We start from the raw sequence: 19617 nt of genomic DNA, 5'->3' as shown, positions 1-19617 counted from the left end.
TCTAGAATGTCGTGTTATGAAGTCATCTTATTCCCGTTCACCTGGTACATCACGGCAATCTGGATCTAAAAGCCCAGGATCCTCCCGTCGAAGCAAGTCACCAGCTTCAGGTATAATTATAAGGAAAGAGCTAAGCATTTACAGCATATAAAATATGAGATTGATTGAATGGACTTTAAAAAAGCCATCTTGTATGAAGTGGAAACACCGCATATTTTATATGGAAGCTAAACACCAAGTTACGACACATAAAAATGCATTTATACCATACCCTGCAAAAAAAAAATATTTTTTGTTAGAAGCAAAAAAGGCTTGAATTTGTGAATGTTACAGTTAATTGTACATTTTTAATACATTGCTGAAGACCCCTGTTAACTGAAGAGGGATCATCTGGTTATATCCTCACTCATTACACTAAAAATGTATCCTTCAATTTAGGGTGTTTCCCCATTCACATATTGAACACTGTCAAAATACAGCAGTTGGCTTTTTTGGGCTGTTGTAAGGTGCCCTGTGACCTTTTCTGAAATTGTATAAACACCTTTCCTTTTCATACTTTCCTTTACTTTTAATGTCCAAATTGTCTTTTCACCTGCTGCTAGTGCACATGTTCCGAGCATTGGGTTTGTTGTCTTGAAAATGGGAAAAAATAGAAAAACGTTTACTTTTACTTTTTACCTCAGAGTTTGTTGTTTTCCCTCACCTCACCCCATAATACATCACAAATCAAAAGGTTTTTCTTTTCACTTGGAAAAGTGTATAGTGAGCCACTCAATATAAAAATATATGGTGCTATGTTCGGATTAGGGTTGTAGAATCCCATTTAATTGGTTAATCAGTTAAACATGATGTTTAACCAGTTAACTAATTACAGGGGAGGTGGGCAGGGGTGGCTACTCCAACCTAGCTGGGCTGGAGTGACTCCCTCCATCTGCCAAGGCCAGGCTGGAGCAGCCATCCTTCTGCAGCCAGGCATGCTCCAGCCTGGCCAGAGTGGCCCCTGCCTGTAGTGGGCTCAGGCCCTCCATGGGCAGGGCCTGCTCCAGACAGCTGGAGCAGCCCCTCTCCATGGCAGGCCTGCGGGGCTAAAGCAGCCCCCAATGCACAGTGGCTGGGGAGCTGCTCCAGGCCGCACTGGTTAATCAGAAGTGGTAAGCATCCTCTGCTACGGGTGATAGTAGTTAACCTTTCACATCTCTAGTTCTGATTGTGTGGCTACATGCACAGCTCCTGTGTTGTATCAAGGCCAGATATCGTTTATTAATATTTTCAAATCAAGATTTATTGTCTAGCTAGAACAGTTTTTTCGTTGTCATTATGTCTGTCACAAGTAAAATTAATTTTAGAGAATAACTGTAATCCTAAAAAGAAAGGGTAGTATATAAGGGCTGATTTGGTAACTGATATACACATATGTTGTGCAAGCCTGGTAACTTCATTGGAATTGTATGCGGGTGTAACTCCTCAATGAATTAAAAAAATTCAGTGATGATTTGTGATTTATTTCTATTCTAGTAAAAACTCCCAATGTGCTAAGTTATGTCCACACATCCAAGCAGACAGTCCTGTAAAGTTTTCAGTCTAAGAAACCTTTATTCTGCTCAAACCTTTACATGAAAAAAAGGGTAGAAATGTCCAAAGTGCTTAAGTGATTGAAGTGCCAAACATCTCATTTTCTAAAGTGAGTTAAGAGCCTCAGTCTTATTGAATGTCTTTTAATGGGACATGAGGCTCTGAAATCATGGTTGAAAATGGGGCGCCATGATCACTCAGGTGACTGGAGGATTGTACTCCAAATTGTCTGGTATTTATGCATATACTTACCATATTTTCCTTTTCAGTTTTTGGTGGTGGTTGTTGCTTGTGCATTTACCCTTCCTCCTTTATGTGTGTATGCTGAATAACTTCTCTCCTTAATGTCTTTCTCCTTTGTGTCAAATTAATGAGTGCAGTAAAGAGGGGTGGCCACTACTCCAGTGCTTATTCTACAGCAAAATCCCCAGGTGAGCCATTATTATTATGGCTTTATCTCCCCATTGTGCCTCTTACCATTCCATTTACCCTTCTCTCCATTTCCATGAATGTAAAAGTGTGCTGGATCTATCCTACTTTTTTGAGTGGATCTTTGTGTAGGTGAGAGAGTAAGTGATGCTTGTACCTGCCAGATATCTGCAGACAGTTCAGTAACATTATATTTATTAAGGTATAATTTGACTACATATAGAGAAACAGTCTTACAATTTTTATCATCATTCTAGAGACAGCCAGCCAAGATTAGCTGGAGCTGATTCATTGAGAATTGCTAAAAATGTGGCCAAATTCAGAATAACGTGGAACTGATTTGCTTCTAACTTATACCAGAGCATGTCAGGCCCTATTTGTTTTCTAACTTTTTGTGAAGCAAAACTTAAATAAATGTAGATCTTGGGATGTTGGCTGCAATCTGGCAATGTATTTATGTGGAAAAATGGATATGTCCGGTATGTCCTTAAAAAAAAAAAAAAAAAGAAACTCAAAGAACCCCACCCTCAACCACCTCCATTTCCCATGTAAGACATGTATTCCTAATTGGCAAATGGCTTACAATATTGGCCCACATGGGAAATACAATTTTAATAAATCTTTTAGTGTTTAGTGTAGCATTGCACTATTTCATTTAAGGAACTGGGGCAAAGGAAATGTATATGCGTATGTATTTGTATTAAAAGTTATACAGGCAGTCCCCGGGTTACATGGATCTGACTTACATCGGATCCCTACTTACAAACGGGGTGAGGCAACCCCGCACTAGCTGCTTTTCCCCCTATCAGACCAGGGAGACACAAAGCTAGCGCCCCACCCAGCAGACCAGGAGACGCGGAGCGGCTTTTCTCAGCAGACACCTCAGCTTGAGAATAAAGGACTGAGGGAAGTGAAGTGTGGGAGAATAAAACTGAGCTCTGGAGAAATGTTTGGCTAGAGTTTCCCCTACAATATGTACCAGTTCCGACTTGCATACAAATTCAAATTAAGAACAAACCTACAGTCCCTATCTTGTACGTAACCCGGGGACTGCCTGTACTCTAAATGTGCTGCTTGCTGCCTTGTACATGGAAAGACACAAACCCTGTGAGCTTACAGTTGGAGAACTGATTTAGAAAGGAAAAGCTTCAGGTACACATGCAACAATCAGCAGCAATGAACAAGTTAGAAATACATAGTTTGATGGATGCTTTTTACTGGAAATGTCAAAGGAAGGTATTGTTGTTTCAGTTAGGGATATGCTAGTGTATATGTTTACAAAAAAACAAAGCAAACTCTCCCCCCACCCCATCGTTCCTGCCTGCTTTTTAACATCCATAATTTCAATTGGCAACTGCTTTCCTCCTTTTCCTTAGTCTGTCTGTGTGAGATCTCTATTTCTTGGGAGCTGAGGGAGCTCAGTGCCTCCCAGGATTGGTCCCTACAGATCTGTCCTCACTACACTTAGCATTTATCCAGAAGAGCTGCAGAAACCATAGCTGAGGTCTATCTGCAGGTCTGTCTCTTCTTGTATAGTCTCCAGCACAATATAGTAAACCTCTCTGGACAGCTATTCTATACTGTGTAAGCAAAGGATTAGAGCAGTGATCTCATATCCTCAAAGATTGGACCCCTTTTCAGTCTGTTGAAATTTTATGGCCTCTTCTCCCCCCCTTCCCCCCCATAATATAGCTGTGCCTGCAGTTCCCTTAGCCCATGCTGCTTCCGGAGCAGCATCCCTCAGCACTGTGGGCTGAAGGACATGCTGCCTGCTGGCATGGAGCCTCTCAAGTCAGCTAAGAGCCTCTGTGCTGGCAGCCAGCATGTCCTTCAAGCCATATTATAGGGATTTTATAATGTAGTTGATTAACCAATTAACTGATAAGCAAAAGCTGATAGGTTAATGCTATAGACTACATGCATTGCCCTCCCCTGCCTTGCCAGTAATTTTTTTAGCAGGCTGGCCAGCAGTCCGGTTCAGTACTGGCTTGCAATAGTTCCAGGTCCTACCCCTGGTATGCCTCTGTTTTTAAAGTGTATTAGGAGCTGGGCAGGCAGGAAGCCAGGCTCGGTTCCAGCTCGCACCAGGTCCAGGAGCTCAGACTCCTCCTAGACAGGAGCTGCTGCCACCCCATGCTACTGCCTTTTTATCAGAGGCAGCAGCACAGGGTGACAGGCAGCCGGTCCATGAGTGGAGCACACTGATACAGAGGCAGCAGCGTGGAGTGGCAGGGGGTTCCTCAGGATTCAAGCTGGAGCGCATTGGCTGCCAGCCCTGTTCCCAGGGACTATAGAATAGTCGACTAATCAATAAGAATTCATGAGATTACTTGACTATTCAATTAATGATTTTTAACATCCCTGCCATGTTGCTTCCTATGGCTCAGCTTGATGCTGGCAGCTCAGCAAGTCCCTCAGCTCACGCTGCTTCCTGAGCTGTGGGAAGCAATGTGGGTTTAAGGACATTGAACCCCCTACAGTACTGCCACATACCACAGGTCAGGAATCCCTGGATTAGAACATGGGTAAAGCAGCATGGAGGATTATGCACTCTAGGATGTCTTACATCACAGATTGCTGAGAGGAAGGAAAACCAGTTGGCTCAACCATTTCACAGATCTGTTTAGGGATGCTTTCTTCTCGTAACATGGTGATTTTTATGAATGAGTTAGAGCAGTGGTCTCCAAACTTTTTACATCCAAGATCACTTTTTAAATGACAGAACAAACCAAGAGCTACCATCCCTCCCCTTCCTTGAAGCCCCGTCCTCTCTATTCTCCTCCTCTCCATCACTTGCTATCCCAAACCCTTATACAGCTGCTTTTTTTTTCCAATTCTTCTGTAAGAAGAGGTTTTTCCAACATTTGGCCTGTCTAGACTGGACCAAATGTCAGAAAAAACCCTTCTTTTGGAAGCCCCATTATTCCTCATGGAAAGAGGAATATAGGGGTGACCAAAAGAGCATGTTTGCTCTTCCACTAAAAAAAGCGGAAGAACAAACGCATCCGTGGATGCAGAAGAGTTTTTCTGGGATATCTCCGGAATCCTGAAAAACTCCTGCAGTCTAGCCATACCCTCGCTGGGTTGAGACAGGATGCGTAGGCTCTGGGATGGGAATGAGGGATTTGGGTGTGGGAGTGGGTGAGAGGTGCAAGATTTGGGAGAAAATCTGGATGCAGGAGGAGGTGGCGAAGGGGATGCTGGCTTGGGAAGGGGGCACTACGCAAGCCACAGGCTTGTGGACGTGAGGGTTCAGGAATTTGGATTGGGGTATATGAGGGGCTCAGGGCAAGGGGTTCCAGTGTATGATAAGCTCAGATCTAGGGTCTGGGGGAAGGGGAAGTGCAGGAGTGTTCTTATGCTGTGGCCAGATGGGGGGCGTGGCCCCAGTTGAGGGTTTGTTGGCCAGGCTTCATTTTTAAATAAAATACTATGTCAAACACAAAAAGTTTCTGCATTGTCTTTATTTATGAGAAGGTCAGGAAACCTGTTTTAAATCAGGGATCACTGACCCACAGAGAAGTCAGTTTGGGCCACACAAGTGAGATGCAAAAAAAAAACCCCCTCTTCCATGCCCCCTCCAAGCCTCACTAATGTGGCCCTAACTGTGCTGGTGGGAGCAGGGGACATAGTACTGGGGAAAGGTGCTAGTGGCTGCTGGGGCAGGGGACAGGGTGCCAGTGGGGGCAGAGTTCTGTGGCTGGGGAAGGGGAAAGAGAACAGGATGCCGGGAGAGCAGGGGTTAGGGTGCCAGTGAGGGTAGAGAGTCCCCTGTGGCAGTCTCCTCCCAGGATTTCCCTCCCCCCCCCCCCCCCCGAGGAGGGAAGCCCTGTTGCACACTTCCTCCAGGCCTGACTCCCCCCTCCTACGGAGGAAGGAAGCCCTGTTGCGTGCCTCCTAGTGGGACTCCTCCCCCACCTCCAGAGGAGGGAAGCTCCAGTGCGCACCTGCTCTGGGGACTCCTAACTCCTCTTCTTCCCACCCCCCTTCCCAGAGGAGGGAAGCCCCAGCATGCATCTTCCCCTGGAACCCCTACCTCCTCTCCCCCACTCCGAAAGGAGGGAAGCCCTAGCGTGCTCCTCTCATCGGGACTCCTCCTCCCTCCCCTGCAGAGGAGGGAAGTCCCAGTGCGCATCTTCCCCCAGGACTCCTACCTCTTCCCCCCACGCAGCAAGTCCCCGGTGTGCCACAGACCTGGAGGGAGGGGAGCAGGCAGTGCACTTCCAGAAACCCCAGAAATGGCGTGCCACTGCCGGACTTCCGTCCACCCCGCGGGAAGCTGGCACTACCTCCATTGTCGCTGGAGGTAATTAGCGGGGCTTCTTGGGGTTGGGGGGAATTGGAGGGGGCTGAACGCCCTTGCAATCGACTGGTTGAGTTCTCCTGATCGACGGGTTGGTGACCACGGAGTTAGAGGAAGACCACCGTGTCTGGCCTACGCTTTTGGCAATGACCAAATGTGGTCAGTTGTCATAGTGACTGACTGACAGTGTTTAGTACGTTGTGTCTAGTGGTTTAGAGACAAATGCAGTAGTAACTGGTTATAAACCTAGGTAAAAGTTATTGAATAGGCATGCCAATAACATACCAAGGTATGCACAAGAGTTAATTTTCCTATGAACTATGTAAAATGAGCTTATGAATACAAGTGACTATTTCTGCTCCTATTGCACTAGTTAGCTAATTCCAGGCAGAATTCTCTAGCGTTGCTTGGCTTTACTGAGAAGAATTTCAATTTAAAGTTATTTCCGGGAGTACAGTGTAAAATAACTAATACTTGACCCTTCCTTTTCATGAAATGTATGAGGTTAAGGAAACATTATTATCCCTATTTTATGGAAGGGATATCTGAGACAGAGAAAAGGTCTTCCAAAGAGCCTAAGGGACTTTCAGTTGGGATTGTGCTCTGTTTAGATTCTTTTGAAAATCTCCCCCAGTGTGATTTTGCTGGGGTCATAAGATGCTCAGTCCTGCTCTCATTAAAGTCAATGGTAAAGCTTTCATTGATGTTAACAGTGCAGGATCAACACCTTTTATGTGTCAATAGCAGAGCGAGAAACAGAACTGGGAAGATCATCAGATTCCAAGAAAACCAATTCCCTAGATAAACTGTGCTTAATTTTTAACCTAGCATCATGAACATTAGAGAGAGAGATTTTATTAAGGCTGTCAGAGCAGTTGTGTAGTTACAGTAATCACTGAGCACACAACTATTCAAGCATTACAAAATAGAATAAAGACCCTGTGTAGGAAGACTCCTCAGTTCCCAGAGAAGTTCAGTATTGTATGTTGGTTGGCATTTGCATTGCAAAAACAATGGTGGTGGTGAAGAATGGTGCATAGCTCATTAGAGAGATTCTTCCTACGTATGAAAAAGGGTGGGTGGTAGCTTGTGTTTCCATGGAAATGAAATGTCTTTTGTTGGCAGGTTTCTTTTTCTTAAAGGAGAAACTTCCTCTTCTGCAAAGCTTCTTTCCCCTCCGCCCACAGCCCCAGTTTTTCCTCTCCCCAGGCAAACAAGGAGTGGATGCCCCACCCCCCCCATTCAAAAAAAAAATTAGGACTTTATCTAACTACTCCTTGAGTTAATAGGAGTACTGTGGAGGTTTTATTATTCCCTGAATAATTAGAATGGCTGAATACGGTATTGGACTGTTTGATTCTTATCTGAGATGCTGGCATTGGGCTTTAGTCTTTTTGGGTACACTCAAATGATACCTGAGAGGGGCACATTATGTTGCAACAGGCATTTATGTTTTTATTATTTTAATAATCTTTTCTTCCTCTTGGTTGCCTCTGCTGCTCTGGACAGTCAATGGAACACCCAGCAGCCAGATATCCACTCCAAAATCTACCAAGTCCTCCAGCTCTTCACCAACCAGCCCAGTGAGCTTTCGTGGACTCAAGGTAGGTATTGGACATCTTGGTCTTTTTGCAGCAGAAACTGATGCTTGCTAATGACAAACCCCTTACTAGCTAAACAAAGTTCCAGGTGGCGCTCCAGAATAAAAATCAAAACTGTGTACATACCTTCAAGAAAACAAAATCCACTTCTAGACCATAAGCCAATCTGCTGGTTTAATTACTGATTTATGATAGGTGGGCTGAATCTCTGAGGTGCAGCACAGAAGTCTGAGTTTATGGGAAGGGGGGAGATTGGATGCAGTTTCTTTCAGCCATCTTTGTGCCTCACAGATCCTGAGCTACCCCAGAGACAGGAGAAGGATCCCTTTCTTCCCATGACTGTTGAAAGCCTAAAGCTACAGTAACCTCCCAGGGCTGCTTGGGCTGCAACACTGCATGCTGCTGCCTTACCCCTGATATTCCTCTCTCGCTTCTTCCCTCCGCTCCTGCCCCTCCCCCTCCCCGGTGCACTCTTCCTGCCCCTCTACATTAGGGCTTATTAGTGCTTCTCTGAGGGCAGCCCTACTAGGAATGTAAACGACTAGTCAACTACCCAATATGCAAATGCTTATCAGGTAGTTGAGTAGGAATTCATCTAGTTGTTCCCCCTCACTTGCTGCCTCTATCAGAGAGCAGCAGCAAGGGGGAGGGGAGACAGGAGCCGGTGCTGGGGGGAGCTGGCTTAAAAGCTGGTTCCCCCAGCACTGTCTTTGTGGGGGGGAGGGGAAGGGGGTAGCGGGGAAATGGTGTGAATGGGGGTTGAAACAGTACATTTCAAAGTAAGAGGCACAGAGGGGAACCCATACTAGCAGGGACTTGAGTAATTATTAAATTACTTGTTTCTTGGTAATAATTTTGATGTCCCTGCTTACGCGGGTTGCCGCTGCCTTTCTCCCTTTCAAATGTACAGGAGCCATGGGATAGCGAGCGCTCCCCTTATTGACTAATCAAGTAGTTGATGGAAATTCCATTAACTACTCGATTAGCTGATTCATTGAAATTTAACATTCCTGAACCTTACATCTGGCCTATCTTCCACAGTGCCTGTATTAAGAAAATCCTCCTCTGGTGAAGCCATAGCTTTCCCTTCATGCTCTGGCCATGTTACCTTATGTGTGGAGGCTAGAAATGGTAGTGAGACTTGTTGTTCCGTTTTGGAGGAGAATTTTCTAGTGAATACACAAATTACAGCATTACTCTAAGTACACTGGAGGATTCACACCCTGATCATTCTAAGTAGCAGCTCCCATTGTTGTACATAATGGTTGTGAAGAGGATGCATGATTTCATCAAAAATAATTGCCTCAATTTAGAGAGCATAGAAAGGACAGACCACAATTAGAGTGGTAGTCAGGTTCAGTTTTTTTGGCATACTAATTATTATTGAGTCTTTGTCTGTTTCAGCTGCATATTGCACTGATTTCTGGCAGGCTTCCCCGGTGAGCTTACTAGAAAGAAACTGATTGACTTGACAAGTTACAGTATATTATTAAATTACTTGTTTCTTGGTAATAATTTTGATGTGCTTCTCTTGCATTGAGGCAACAATGCTTGACTATACCAGCTCCTCTTTGTTTATGCAAGCTTAGACTGATCCCTCGCTGTTCATTCGGTCTTAAAAAAATGAGATATGCAAGAGTGTGTATCGGAGCAATAGCATTTTTTACTCGTGAAAGTGTGAACCATGCATCTTAAATCAGAATTTAGCTCAAAAAGTCTCCAGTATTATATCCTGAAGTTGCTTATGGTATAAAACACCAATATTGGTGTAACTGACGATGTCTTATATTTACAAGCTTTTTTTAGCTCCTACATGTTAACAATTTTTTTTGCTTTATCTCATTTACCTCAATGAAATTACTGATGTAGAATTATAAATAATTACTATCCTAATTTCTTTTAATACATAGAGATAATTTCTGATAGTAATAAGCTATTTTCAATTAAGTGGAAAGTCCTTTCACTGTCAGTTTCACTCAAGTAGCTTCTGCAGTAATTTTCCATTTTTTAATTCAATCAGTACTTGATACTAATGGATTTTCATGTCCAATAAGCCAAGCATGCACCATTAGAAAGTTGAAAAATGGTAAAAACAAACTAATCCTGCACAAAATTTAAGAACCTACCAAAATAGTAGCTACCTTTCATTTTTTCCCACTGGTATGCAGCTCTTCAAAAGTAGACCCCAGCTGTGTTTTGGTCTTTAGAGAGATGGTAGGGTTAGCTGGTTCATCTTGGGGTCAATGCCAAAAGGAGTTAATGCATTGTGTCACAACACTTGTTTCTGGGATGCATTCCCAGAAACACTCATGGCTGTTTCTGGGAAGTATTCCAACCAGTATGCATGAGGGGCAAAGAACTTGCATAAAAAACGGTAAGCAATATTGTTGCAGTTATACCTGGTTATACCTGACAGTTATATCTGTCAGATGCTTTTCAGGAGTCCATTATGTTGGCTTGACCTGTCCATCTATGAAAGAGGAAAAATGTTTTTAGTCTTTTGCAGGGCCTTTGCTGTCCTTACTTTATCCCACTGGCAATGTCCTCTGTTGCACATTGTGTTCTTAAGTTCACAGGTTGGCTTCCTGTACTTGTATAAAGCTGCAAAGAACTGCTGTGCAGGAAGTGACAGTAATTGCAGCTGAGAGAAAATGCAAATGTTGAAACCCTGGCAGAACATTTATCACATTGAAGGCACAAGATGATATGCTGAGTGTGGGTTTGTTTGAAAAGCTAATGTTTTGGCTGCTGATTTCATTGTAGGCATGTGTATTATTATGTAGAATATTAACAGACAAAACTAAGGGTATTAAAAGAATTGCTGGTGGTTTTGTGTGAGCACGTGCAAAAATTCATGCAATAGCTCACTGGAATTCAAAGGGCAATGTTCTCCCATTACATTTTTATTTTCTTCCTCCCTCCCTTTTTTTAAAAACCAGACCCAAATACTCATTCTAATCCACAATTTAGAAGAGAGATACTGTGGTCACATGTGAATGCTATACTGCTGATAGAGCTCCCCATTTCAATGGCAGTTGATATTCTGTATAGAAAATATGCTATTATTTCTTTGATAAAGTGGTTAACAATTCTGGTAACAGTATCTAGTGTTGCATAATCATTGGAGGCGATAATTATGAGGCCTTTTTGTCTGAAAAAAGAGAACAAATCAGGGTTGATTTTCAACGTGCTGAAATGATCACGCAAGAACAGCAGCTGCAAACACAATACCCTTGCAACATCAATAGTTTCTTGACCTCCAGAGCAAAGTATATGGCAAATTAAGTAGATGGCATATTTCATCACAGGATTGAACTACATAATAAATGCTAAAGACTAGGGCAGCTTTTGTGTGATCATTTCAGTCATCAAGGCAGTAAAATAGCAAATCATACTGACTTCAGTAGCAATTTTTCTTCTTGATCATAGACCTCGACCCTTATTCTCTTCATGTCACTTTTCTTCAAAATAAAATGAAGATCTGTTTCACTCCCCAAGGGTTTCTCTCTGATCAGTGTACTAGAATGGTGGAAATGGCACTCTTGGGGCAGAAAACTAGTCAGTCTTGAAAATAGGGATGTTAAATATCGGTTAATTGAATAGTCAAGTAACCTCATGAAATTTTATAGGTTAGTCGACGATTCTATAGTCCCCGAGGATGGGGCCAGCAGCCACTGTATCAGCGGCGGCAGCGCGGGGTGCCAGGTGGGAGCTGGTCCACGAGGGGATCCAGTTTAAAAAACAGCTCCCCTCACAGACCGGCTGCCTGTTGCCTTGTGCTGCTGCTTCTGAGAGAGGGGCAGCAGCAGGGGGTGGCAGTAGTCCTTGTCGGCGGGGAGGGCAGATATGAGCTTCTGGACCCAGCACAAGCCAGTACTGAGGTGAGATGCCTGCCCGCCTGGCTCTTAATACACTTTACATGCAAAGCCGCAGTGGGAGTAGGTCCCGGACCCGTCGCAAGCCGAGATTGAGCCAGGCTGCTGGCTAGCCTGCTAAAAAATGTACTGGCAGGGAGAGGGAAATCCGTGTAGTCCATGGCATTAACCTATAAGCTTTTGCTTATCAGTTAATTGACTACACTATTACATCCCTACTTGAAAAACAGCTTATCTTTGTTAGAGGGGCTTTTTCCTGCCTTGATAAACTTTCATTCAGAATGTCATTGTGCTACTAATTCAGAACAGTGAGCTAACAGACCAGATCAGGTTGCAGTTTTAAGTCCCCAGCATTCAGGCAACACTTGCACTGGAATCTGTGTGATGATACTGAAGTTAATATGAATTTAATTTGAGTAAAGATTGGGAGATCAGGCCCTTTTTATAAATAAATGTGTAAATTTGATGGCAGGAAGAAAAGTGATTCTGTGCATTGAGGAGGATAGGCTAGTGAATGAGTGAAACAACACACATGATCATATACTACAGTTTGAATCTCTCTAGTCCGGCACCCTTGGGACCTGACCAGTGCTGAACCAAAGAATTTGCTGAACCGTAGGAGGGCAATATTGTCTAGCAGTGTTACCAACACTACTACTTCGAGTGCTTGCTTATGTCCATTTCACTTAGGTGTGTGCATGCTATGTGCACAAGTTCTGGAAGTTTTTTACCCTTAACAGTACCTGTTGTGCCAGCTGGGCAGCCCCCTGGAGTGGCACCAGTATAACCGGGCATATATTTTCCTGCTGGTCCCCCTCAGTTCCTTCTTACCACCTGGACGGTTTCTGGAACACTTGGCTTGTGATCGCAAGTGTGCCCTTAGCACTGTTATCTTGTGTAAATAGTTCTTTAGTGTTGTTTGTTTTTTGTTGTTACAATAGTTAGTAGATAGTTTGTTCCCATTGTTCCCCTTCCGCAGGGGGCATTCTGGGGCCCCAGGGCCTCAAACCCTGCCTGGGGTGCCCCACGCAAAGAGTGCCTGAAGTGCCTGGGGGAAGGCCATTTGACGGACTCATAAGATTTGTAAGTCCTTTAAGCCAAGGACTAAGAGAGAATGGGATTCTAGACTCAAGCTACTCCTAATGGATCAATGCCCACAAAACAGATATTAGACAGGATCTCAAAGGAAAAATAGTTTCTTGCAATTTCAACCAGAAAGGACATTGTCTCAATGACTTGATTACCTGAATCCTGCTTCAAAGACCTTTTAAGACTTCACTTCAAAGAGAATCCTCTGAACTGTCATTCATGCTTAAATTCGACACTTTACACTCAAATTTGAATAAAGACGCTAATTATCTTACCCATTACAAAGATAGCTTCCCCAATTATCACCTCTAATATCATTAGCTCACAGACATTTACCTCTCCCCTTCCCCCCCCCCCCCCGAACCCCCTTCTGTTCTGAAATTTGATTTGTCCTTTTCATATGTGTTCGTTTTTTTTAATTGTATCCTTTGGTATATATGGTTGTGGCAATTTTCTTCCACTATTTGATCTGAGAAAGTGGGTCTGGCCCACGAAAGCTCATCACCTATTAAGCCTTCTTGTTAGTCTTTAAAGTGCTACACAGTCCTGTTTTTTGTTTCAGCTGCACCAGACTAACATGGCTACATTTCTACCACTATCCTAATGGAGTAGGCACTCCAACCCTCAGCACTGGAGTCAGCACCGTCGGTGAGTAGCACACCGGGGTCGATCCAGGAAGTTGGACACGTGTCAAAGCACTCTTTGGCGTAGAAGCACCAGCTGGTGCCAAAGCACCAGTCCCAGTCCCCAGCACCGAGTGCATGTAGGAAGGCGCAAAGAGGGAGATGGCCCTCAAGACGGAACCAAGGGGCGCGTCCGCGAGGGGGACACTCTGAGGCTTCATCTTCAGTGCGCCATCGGCTCAGGCCAGGACCAGCATGGGCGAGCAGCCCGGATACCCAGGACCTGACCATGGAGGAGGTCCCCAGCCATCAACACCAGATAAGTTTCTGGCATCCCGGAAGTTAATCGAACTCACATCTTCCCTGGGTCCGGCACCCACAGCACGGAGGTGCACGCGGGCAGGGAATGCCAGGGGGCTAGGACAGCTCCAGCATCACCTTTAATGCCGCCTCCCTCATCATCAGGATGTGAATTGGGTCCGGCACCAACTGTGATGATGGCACTGACCCCACCAGTGCAGGATCTGGTGCTGGTCAGAATGGCCGTCCCTCCGGTGCCTCCACTGCTGCATCTCCTGACACCGGAGACCTCATGTATACACCCACCAGACCAAGGAAAACCATTGGCAATAGCGCAGCACAGCCAGCACCATGAGCAGCCATGGTCCACAGCACCACCATGGTCTATATTGGAATATTCCTCCAAGTTGGATTTGGAATCCTTGTCTTCCAGGGCCTCTTTGCATCATTCTATCAGGTCACGGAGGTCAAGGTCTTGTCACCAGTCCCATCCACGGCACTGACCAAGGAGAGTCAGTCTGACCATAGTCCAGTCATGGCCCCTGCAATGGCAGCTGCCGACTCAGTGGCCCTTTTGGACCTCATAGGTGTACCACTAAGCCCAGTGCCAAGGCCCCTCAAGGTCGGGGTCGGTGGTGGCCTCATCACACTTGAGCCATAGGGCTACCCCCTTGGCTACTCCACTTACAAGGGGCTCTGGGTCAGAGAGTAGAGCCAGCCCCTTGGGGTCTGGTGGGGACTCTGCATGCTCGCCTCAGCATCCACCTTTGGTGGGCTCTACCTAAGTGCAGCCCACTGAGTCTGCGCCAACTGTGCCTCTAGAGGAGCTACCACAACAGAGGGACTCCTCGTCGTCATGAGCAACTGAAGCCTTGGCAAAGCCTTTCACAGCCATTGACATGCGAACGCATCAGGATCTCCATAGGCGGTTAGTCCAAAACTTGGGGGTGCAGGCCGAGAAGGTCAAGGAGGATTAGGATCCAATGGTGGACATCCTTACATCTGATACCCCCGGTAAGGATCACCCTCCCTCTCAAGACAGTTGGAAAAAAATCACAAAAAGCCTCTGGCAGACACCAGCCTCCATACCATTGACCCAAAAAGGGGTCAGGAGCCGATATTTTGCCATAGGCTGGGCTTGAACATCTTTTCACCCACCTGTCCCCAGGCTCAGTGGTGATGCAGGTTGCCTGCCAAAAGGAGAGTCAGAGACAACTGGACCCCACCCCTAAGAATAAGGAACTCAAAAAACTCGATCTCTTAGGGTGAAAGGTTTATGCAGTGGCTGGGCTGCACCTGAGGATTGCAGACCAACAAGCAATGTCCAGCAGATACGCATACAAATCTTGGGTGGGCGTCTAAGTTTAAAGCCCAACTCCCACAGGGGTCCCAGCAGGAATTCGCAGCTCTGACAGAGGGAAAGGTGGTCTTGAGGACGGCCCTTCAGACCGCACTGGATGCAGCAGATTTGGCAGCACGGTCAATGGCCACAGCCATAGTTATGCGCAGAAGCTTGTGGCTTCAAGTCTCTGTTATTCCCCCTGAAGTCCAGATGACACTCCAGGATCTGCCCTTCGAGGAGTCAGGGCTGCTCTTGGAGCAGACTGATAGCAAGTTGCGCAGTCTTAAGGATTCTAGGGCAATGTTGAATTCCCATGGTATTCATACCCATGCCCCACAGCATCTCTTGATGAACCCAAGGTCACGGGGGGTACCAACAGGGCCCCAGGTTTCACAGTAGATCAAGGAGTAGGGGGGGATAACACCAGGGGCACCAGGAGGCACTTTTGATCAGCGTCTGACCAAAACTAAAGGCCCCTTAAAAAGTCCCAGGGCCTGAGGTCAGGGTTTTGAAGGTGCACCTGAGGACAGAGTACCAGCCCCAGTTCTAGATCGCCCCTTCTCACACCGGCCATACCCTTTCTATTGTGTTTAGTGCTCCATCACTTTGGACTGATGGGTCCTCGACAAGGTGCAGTGGGGATATTCTATCCCATTCCTCTCGTCCCCTCCTTCCCACCACTCTTCAGGGCCCCTCTCACAAGTACCTTCTTCGTCAGGAGGTCTTTTCGCTCCTGTTTTTGGTGGTGGTAGAAGAGGTTCCCCTTGCATTCAGGGCAAAGGGGTTTTATTCCTGTTACTTCCTCATTCCAAAGTTCAAAGTCTAGCCCCATCCTACACCTCAGAGGACTCAACACCTTCATAAGGAAATCAAGGTTCAGGATGGTAATTAACTATCATTCCATCTCTCAATCCAGGAGACTGGTACACTGCCCTCCATCTCAAGGACGTGTACTTCCACATTTCAATTGTCCCTCACCACAGGAAGTTCCTGCGTTTCCTAGTGGGTGGAACCATTACCAGATTGCGGTGCTGCTGTTTGGCCTTTCCACTGCTCCCAAGGTGTTCACCAAATGCATGGCAGTGGTAGCTGCCTTCCTAAGGAGGAGAGGGCTGCATGTCTACCCCTACGTAGACGACTGGATCATCAGAGGTCATTCCAGAAATCAGATACTGTCCCACATTGTGTTAGCCAGGAAAACCTCCTCCCGGCTGGGTCTTATGTTGAAGGAAACAAAATCGATCCTCATCCCCAATCAAATAATGGAATAAGTGGGGGCAAGGTTAGACACCTCGACGGAGTGGGCGTCCCTCCCGAGCTCCAGGTTTCTGGCCTTAAAGGACATTCATTCTGCGCCTTCAGACTGTCCCGATGACAATGGCGAGGCACTGCTTGAGGCTATTGGGCCACATGGTGGCATGCACTGACGTGATGCAATATACCAGGCTGCCCCTCTGACCCCTTCATACTTGGTTGGCAAGGGTCTACAGGCTGCTCATGACCACATCGATACTGTGGTTACTGTCCCTCCAGAGGTACTGTCAATGGTAGACTGGTGCCTGTGGGAAAGCGCAGTGTGCTGTGGAGTCCCTTTTGCCCAGCCCCTTCCTTCTATGCAGCATGCGGCATGCTTCCAGCTGAGGAGCCCATTTGGCAGACCTATGGACGCAAGGTATGTGGTCCATGGCGGAGAGGGGATTACACATCAATGTCAGGGAGTTGAGAGCGGTTCTTCTGGCCTGCCAGGTGTTCATGCCTCATTTGAGGGTCAACTGTGTCTGCATTCTGACAGACAACACGACAGCCATGTATTACATCAACCAACAGGGTTGTGCTCGTTCCTCTCCCCTCTGTCAGGAGTCATTGGCCCTCTGGGACCTTTGCATTGCGCAGGGGGTTCACATTTATGCTACTTACCTCCTGGGGTCCTGAAACACTCTAGCGGACTGCCTGAGCAGGGTCTTCTCGTCACATGAGGTTCATGAGGTGCTCCTGAGGGTACAGGACAACATCGATTTTCATAGTCCTGGCTTGGCCCCTCCAACACTGGTACACCACACTGGTGTTGCTATTGGTGGAGGACCACATTGCCCTCCTGCTGGTGCCAGACCTGTTGACACAGGAGCTTAACCAGGGCCTGCTCTGTCAGACGAAATTACAGTCCCTTCACCTTATGGCTTGGAAGATCAGTGGCTATGTGGGGGTGGGGGAGAGCTCCTCTGTTCAGACACAGTGAGGTGAGTGCTGATGGAGATTAGGAAGCCCTCCACCAGGGCTACCTATGAGGCTAAATGAAGGAGGTTTTCAACATGGGTCATACAGAAAAGTGGGACCCTGTGCGACCTTCCATCCCCTTAATCTTAGATTACTGCTGGTTTCTATCTGAAGCCGCATGCAGATGAGAGAGAGCAAGCACTCCACACACTAGATGTTAGAATGGCCCTCGCTTTTTATTTAGAAAGAACAAGACAGTTTTGTAGGTCTACTCAGCTCTTTGTCTGCATAGCAGACAGAATGAAAGGTAGCTTGGTGTTAGCTTAGTGCCTCTCCTCATGGATCAAAGCATGTTATGACCTAACGGGGAGATCAGCCCCACCTGTAACAGCCCACTCTACCAGGGCCCAGGCCTCCTTAACGGCATTCCTGGCTCAGGTGCCGATCATAGACATTTGTAGAGCGGCCACATGATCGTCAGTCCATACTATCTCTAACCATTACACAATTATGCAACAGGCTAAACAGGACATGGCTGTAGGCAGGGCAGTGTTGCAATCTGTTGAGTCCAACCCCGCCTCCCTGGGGTTTGCTTGGAAATCACCCAAGAGGAATGGACATAAGCAAGCACTCGAAGAAGAAAAAAACGGTTACTTACTGTTGCAAGGGGATGTGGATCCAGGCAGGATGATAAGGCGAGCAGAAGGCAGTTCATGTTGTTTGATCTTCCCAAGTTGACTCCTAAGCTAGTCCGCTGGCCAGGCAATCTGAGCAGAGGGTGTTCTGGGACGCTCCACTTGATGGTAAACCCACTGTGTCTCTGTCCCTCTCTCCTTTAAGGATCAGCCATATGCAGCCTCTTGAGTCTCTGGGCCTCTTGGGGCCGTGTGCACTCCCTGCTGGGGGCCATGTGCATTGTTGTTTACTCCTGCTGTTTACTTAAGACATTCTTCTGCACTCACTCAGGGAAGAGATAGGGGGTTAACAGACAACACTCCAAGGCTGTGTCTAGACTGGCCAGTTTTTCCGGAAAATCAGCCGCTTTTCTGGAAAAACTTGCCAGCTGTCTATACTGGCTGCTTGAATTTCCGCAAAAGCACTGACGATCTCATGTAAGATTGTCAGTGTTTTTGCAGAAATACTATGCTGCTCCCGTTTGGGCAAAAGTCCTTTTGTGCAAAAGGGCCAGATTTGTTTTCCGCAAAAAAGCCCCAATTACGAAAATGGCGATGGGGCTTTTTTGCGGAAAAGTGCGTCTAGATTGGCACAGACACTTTTTCGCAAAAAGTGCTTTTGCAGAAAAGCGTCCGTGCCAGTCTAGATGCTCTTTTCCGAAAATGCTTTTAACGGAAAATCATGCCAGTCTAGACATAGTCCAACAGTTTAGGGAACCAAATAACATAATTAACAGGTGAGAAAGAACAACCACCATTTTAACTCTCCCCTTGCTCCTCCTTTGCCTCCAACACTTACCTCGTAACTGTTGTTCTTTGAGATGTGTTGCTTATGTCCATTCCAATCCCGACCACCTCCCCTTCCTCGGAATGTCCGGCAAGAAGAAACGTGGGGGAGGTGGACCAGCAGGGGAATATATGCGTGGCTATACCGGCGTCACTCAAGGGGTCTCCCCATCTGGCCCAACAGGTACTGTTAATGGTAAAAAGCTTCCCAAACTTGTGCACACAGTGCGCACACACTTAAGTGGAATGGACATAAGCAACACGTCTCGAAGAACAACAGTTACAAGATAAGTAACTGTTTTTTCCATTGCTTACTGGGCTCTTAGAAGACATTTGGGGTAAATTAACAGCACAGAACACTGAGGGCCAGGACTGGTGGCTGTAAACAAACTTCATTGGACCACGGGAAACTAGGCCACATCATAAGTGGACATCCAGCTCACTGAAATCATGCCAGACCATGGATTTTGCCAGACTAAATCATGTTGAACTAGAGAGGATCGACCTGTACTTGATATTACTCTGAAATTTTGACTTATCGCTAGATGTTCAGTTAACCAGGCACTGGAAAAGTGCTGTATCAGGCCCTACATTTTTAAATGAAAGCTAATAGTTGAGGAAATGGAAAAGCATTGTGAATATTTGGAAGAGTCTCACTTTTACTTTTCAGCTTGAGTCGGTGATTTGCTGATTCATTCACAAATTTGACAGTCAAACAAATCATGACAGTGCTTTAGCAGGATGATTTAAGGAGCACAGTGTTCTTTATACTGTTAGCTGAAAAGTACAGCTCTTCTGGTTAGCATCTC

General features: G+C 46.1%; 1 protein-coding gene across 3 annotated transcripts in view; it reads left to right on the top strand.

Annotated features, from left to right (window-relative positions):
- Nucleotides 1–19617, top strand: part of DCLK2 (doublecortin like kinase 2) — a 157143-nt gene that overhangs the window by 79931 nt on the left and 57595 nt on the right. For 2 of the 3 annotated variants that reach the window (XR_331241.5, XM_006111577.5), the window contains exons 4-6: nt 6–110; nt 1953–2003; nt 7814–7908. Coding sequence is in view for 2 of the 3 variants with exons in the window: in XM_006111577.5 (XP_006111639.3) it covers nt 6–110; nt 1953–2003; nt 7814–7908 (251 nt within the window). In the remaining variant the exon portion in view is untranslated. The remainder of the gene's footprint in view (nt 1–5; nt 111–1952; nt 2004–7813; nt 7909–19617) is intronic. The other variant, XM_006111579.5, reaches the window with a different exon arrangement.

Source organism: Pelodiscus sinensis, chromosome 4 (genome assembly GCF_052426305.1).
Source record: "Pelodiscus sinensis isolate ZL-2025 chromosome 4, ASM5242630v1, whole genome shotgun sequence".
Classification (NCBI taxonomy): domain Eukaryota; kingdom Metazoa; phylum Chordata; order Testudines; family Trionychidae; genus Pelodiscus; species Pelodiscus sinensis.
Note: the sequence above shows the minus strand (reverse complement) of the source record. Positions and strands in the feature narration are given on the sequence as shown.